Source organism: Colobus angolensis, unplaced genomic scaffold, assembly GCF_000951035.1.
Source record: "Colobus angolensis palliatus isolate OR3802 unplaced genomic scaffold, Cang.pa_1.0 Scaffold8, whole genome shotgun sequence".
NCBI classification, from domain to species: domain Eukaryota; kingdom Metazoa; phylum Chordata; class Mammalia; order Primates; family Cercopithecidae; genus Colobus; species Colobus angolensis.
In genome coordinates this window covers 18,930,830-18,935,804 of record NW_012121820.1, presented here as the reverse complement: position 1 = coordinate 18,935,804, position 4,975 = coordinate 18,930,830, and the positions used below count along the sequence as shown (strand labels likewise).

Genomic DNA, 4,975 nt, shown 5'->3' with positions numbered 1-4,975 from the left:
GCCACCATGTCCAGCTAATTTTTGTATTTTTAGTAGAGATGGGGTTTCACCATTTTGGCCAGGATGGTCTTGATCTCTTGACCTCGTGATCTGCCTGCCTGGGCCTCCCAAAGTGCTGGGATTCCAGGTGTGAGCTACCGTGCCAGCCTATTGTTTTTGTTTTGTTTTTTTTGAGACAGAGTGTTGCTCTGTCGCCTAGGCTGGAATACAGTGGTGCGATCTCGGCTCACTGCAACCTCTGCCTCCTGGGTTCAAGTGATTCTCCTGCCTCAGTCTCCCATGTAGTTGGGATTACAGGTGCACACCACAACTCCTGGCTAATTTTCTTATTTTACATAGAGATGGGGGTCTCATTTTGTTGCACAGGCTGAGCAAGACTCTGTCAAAAAAAAAAAAAAAAAAAGAGATCCTCTCACCTCAGTCTCCCATGTAGTTGGGACCACAGGTGCACACCACAACTCCTGGCTAATTTTCTTATTTTACATAGAGATGGGGGTCTCATTTTGTTGCACAGGCTGGTCTCAAACTCCTGGGCTCAAGTGATCCTCCTACCTCAGCCTCCCAAAGTGCTGGGATTACAACCACGACCCATCCTGCCTGGCTTCAGATAACCATTATAGGTTTCTTGTATAATCTTCCAGAGTTTCTACATGCATGAGTATATGTTATTTTCCCCACACTAAAAAATAGCCTTTGGTTCCTTATTAACAGGGATATTAATTATCTCCATATTTTTAGATACAGAAATTTGGTTTCCAAATATTTTTATTTGAATTGGTTCCAACAACTAATGTGGCAATAAATAATTCTGCATATATGTCACATCAAACAGATGTAAAGTGTTACGTGTGAGATACATTTTCAGAATTAGGATCACTGGGTCAAAGGATATATGCATTTATAATTTTACCTGCTATTGCTAAGTAGCCATTACTACTAATGTAATCAGAAGCAACTGACCTTGACGTCTCCACTGGATGTCTCATGGACAGAACAAACCTGTCATTTCCTAAACAAAATTCCTGGTTCCCTTACATTCCCACAAAGTTGCCTCCTTACTCTGGCCTTTTTCCCTTCTTGGTAAATGACACAATGTCTACCTGGTTATTCTGGATAGAAACCTGGTGGTCATTTTTTTTTTTTTTGAGACAGGGTCTCACTCTGTCACCCAGGCTGCAGTGACATGATCATGGCTCACTGCAGACTTGATCTTCACAGTTCAAGCAATCCTTCCACTGCAGTCTCCTGAGTAGCTGGGACTACAGGCATGTGCCACCATGCTCGGCTAATTTTTTATTTTTTGTAGAGATGAGGTCTCACTATGTTGCCCAGGTGGGACTACTTTTTCTTAAAACTTTCAAAAACGTAGATTATAAAAACATTTTGGTACATGCACTATTTTGGAACAGCAAAGTGGGGCAGATTAGATAAGCTCTAAGATCCTTCCGGCTGCAACTCTACCAGACCATGCAATGAGAAAATAACGAGATGGCAGAGCGGCATGAGCTGCTTCCTGCCCTTTCTCAGGCCCACTGTCAAGAATGAGATTGGACAGAAACGCCCAGTGGAGAAACAGCTGCTGCCAATGGCCATCCCTGCCCAGACTGGAAACGCACTGTCGACTTTTAAGTACCACAACGTTCCATGGCAAACTGGAAGCTCAGTTCCTGACACTTACTTTGGCAGAACTCTAAATCTATCTAATTCACTCTAGGTCTCTCTTCCATCCTCAACCTGTCCCTCCAAAAAAAAGTACTCAAGCAACTAACAAAGAACCTTATTTGACTTATACATCAGAATGAGCTTGCTTTGCCAGACCCATAGAAAGATGATCACATTCTTTGATCATTCCTACCTGAAGACCAGGCCAGTAGGCCTCCAAGGACTGGAAGACTGGCATGGACACAGTCCCCTTGTACATCTGCACCCAAAGGTACCAGTCATCGAAGCGGGTGTAGTTCCGGATGGCTTTGTTATACTCTGCAATGGGAGAGATGGGATAATGGACATATGAGTGATTAGGGATACAAAAGGCAGACCTGGACAATGGAAGTGAGGACTTACACTTTGGAAAGAGCACCAGGATGCAATGAGACAAGCAGGCTAGAAAAGAGTATGGATTCTGGAGTCAAACTTCCAGCTCCAGCTCTACCACACTGCTAACCATGACCTGGGGTGGGTTTTTCCCTTTTAAGTCTCAGCCTTATGATCTATAAAATGAGGAGGCCAGGCACCGTGGCTCAAACCTATAATCCCAGCACTTTAGGAGGCCGAGGCGGGCAGATCACCTGAGGTCGGGAGTTCAATATCAGCCTGACTAACATGGAGAAACCCTGTCTCTACTAAAAATACAAAATTAGCAGGGTGTGGTGGTGCATGTCTGTCATCTCAGCTACTTGGGAGGCTGAGGCAGGAGAATTGCTTGAAGCTGGGAGGCGGAGGTTGCCGTGAACCAAGATCACGCCATTGCACTCCAGCCTGGGCAACAAGAGTGAAACTCCATCTTTAAAAAAAAAAGCAGGGGGGAGTAACTGACATGGTTTGGCTGTGTCCCCACCTAAATCTCATCTTGAATTGTAGCTCCCATAATTCTCATGTGTTGTGGAAGGGACTGTGCGGGAGATAACTGAATCATGGGGGCCGTTTCCTCCACACTTTTCTCGTGGTAGTGAGTAAGTCTCACGAGATCTGACGGTTTTATAAGGGGCTTCCCCTTTCACTTGGCTCTCATTCTCTCTTGCCTGCCACCATGTAAGATGTGCCTTTCGCCTTCCGCCATGATTGTGAGGCCTCCCCAGCCATGTGGAACTATGAGTTGATTAAACCTCTTTTTCTTTATAAATTACCCAGTCTCGAGTATGTCTTTATCAGTAGCATGAAAATGGACTAAAACAGTAATGTTAAGTATCTGTGAGACTTTTCAGTCATTTATTGACACAACAAACATTCGCTGAGCACCTACCAGGTGCCAGGCACCTATGAGTTTGTAAACAAGACAAAATCCAGCCCTCAGAGAACTTACATTCTAGTGGGAACTTGAATTTATCCCTTATATCTCTTCCCTAGATTGTAAATCCATGAGGCCTGGGACTTTGTTTTGTTTACTGCAGAATCTCCCACACTAGTACAATGAGCAATAAATATTTTCTGAATGAACAAAGTATCAAATATACATGCAAATAAATAAGATAATCTCAAACAGGCGTTGTAAGGATTATATGAAACAGTCCATGTTCAGAGCTTGGCACAATGCTTGGCACATCCATGGTATTCAATAAATATTTGTTGAATAAATGAGTAGAGTAGTCCCCCCTTATTTGAGGAGAATACGTTCTAAGACCCTTAGTGGATGTCTGAAACCATGGATAGTACTATATAAACTCTATATACAGTCATGTGCCATATACAACATGTCGGTCAACACTGAACTGTAGAGATGGTGGTGGTCCTGTAAAATTATAATACAGGTGAAAAATCACCACAGCCTAAAGATATCACAGCTGTTGTAATTTTATAATGTAATGCATTACTCACTTGTTTGTGGTGATATTGGTGTAAACAAACCTGCCGTGCTGCCAGTCATAAAAGTATAACACATACAATTATGTACAGTACATGATATTTGATAATAACTATTTACTCGCTTATGTATCTACCATACTATTATCATTAGAATATTCCTTCCACTTAGATAAAAAAGGTCAGCTGGGTGTGGTGGTTCACGCCTGTAATCCCAACACTTTGGGAGGCCGAGACAAGTGGATCACCTGAGGTCAGGAGTTTGAGACCAGCCTGGCCAACATGGTGAAACCCCATCTCTACTAAAAATACCAAAAATTAGCCAAGCGTAATGGTAGGCCCCTGTAATCCCAGCTGCTCAGGAGGCTGAGGCAGGAGAATCGCTGGAACCCAGGAGGCAGAGGTTGCAGTGAGCCAAGATCACACCATTGCACTCCAGCCTGGGCAACAAGAGCAAATAAAACTCCATCTCAAAAAAATAAAAATAAAAAAGAAAGAGCTTGCAATTTAGTTAGGAGTCCTGGGTTCCAGGCCTAGCTCCTACACTTAAGAACCAGAGGCGAGCCATTTCATCCCACTAGGCCTCAGTTTCCGTATCTGAAAACATGGGGATAATTAACTCCTAGGAAGAAAACCGCCCAGAGCCACTGGAAGGAACAGATGGAAAAAAATGAACTTGTGGGCAGTTGTGGAGCATGGAGCCTTGTAGAGGGGATTTGGGGTTTCAGGAACCAGAGCCTGCGGGCAGATGACAAGCCAGAGAGCCTGCTCACCTGGCCGAAGTGGGTAGCCCTCTCGCTTCTCCACTGTGTATCCCTGAGGAATGTTGTAGAATTCCGGGAGCCCCCCAAACTGCTTCCATACGGTGTAGTAGTTAAGGAAGGTCCTCATGGCATTGTCAATGTCTCCAATGAGGCTCTGTGAGAGAAAGTGGCTATTAGGCAGGTAGACAACAGGCATGAAACCCTACAGACGACCTTAAGAAAGACAAAGTAAAATCTGTGGGGCCAAAAAGGCCTTGAATCAATCCGAGTCTGCCAGTTACTCAGTGCTGAGCCAGGTACTGGACTTCTCCGAGCCTCATCTATAAGACGTAACATACACCACCTATCTCATACATTGTTGGAAGGAACAGAGATTGTATGTTAAGTCCCTAAATCTTCAGAGTCATTGTCAGCTACTAACAGTTCTGGAATTCAGCCAGCCAGTTCAAAAGTCTAAGAATAGAGAAAAGTTCGTGCTAAGTCTCACTCCCACCACCACACCCCCAAAAGATAACCATTTTTGTTTTTGTTTTTGAGACAGGGTCTTGCTCTGTCACCCAGGTTGGAGTGCAGTGGCACAATCATGGTTCATTACAGCCTTCACCTCCTGGGCTCAAGAGATCCTCTCGCCTCGGCCGGGCACGGTGGCTCACACCTGTAATCCCAGCACTTTGGGAGGCCGAGGTGGGTGG

General features: G+C 44.4%; 1 protein-coding gene across 1 annotated transcript in view; it reads right to left on the bottom strand.

Annotated features, from left to right (window-relative positions):
* Positions 1 to 4,975, bottom strand: part of EDEM2 (ER degradation enhancer, mannosidase alpha-like 2) — a 35,531-nt gene that overhangs the window by 9,916 nt on the left and 20,640 nt on the right. Inside the window, exon 7 of the mRNA XM_011929214.1 lies at positions 1,856 to 1,980. Coding sequence (XP_011784604.1) covers positions 1,856 to 1,980 — 125 coding nt within the window. The remainder of the gene's footprint in view (positions 1 to 1,855; positions 1,981 to 4,975) is intronic.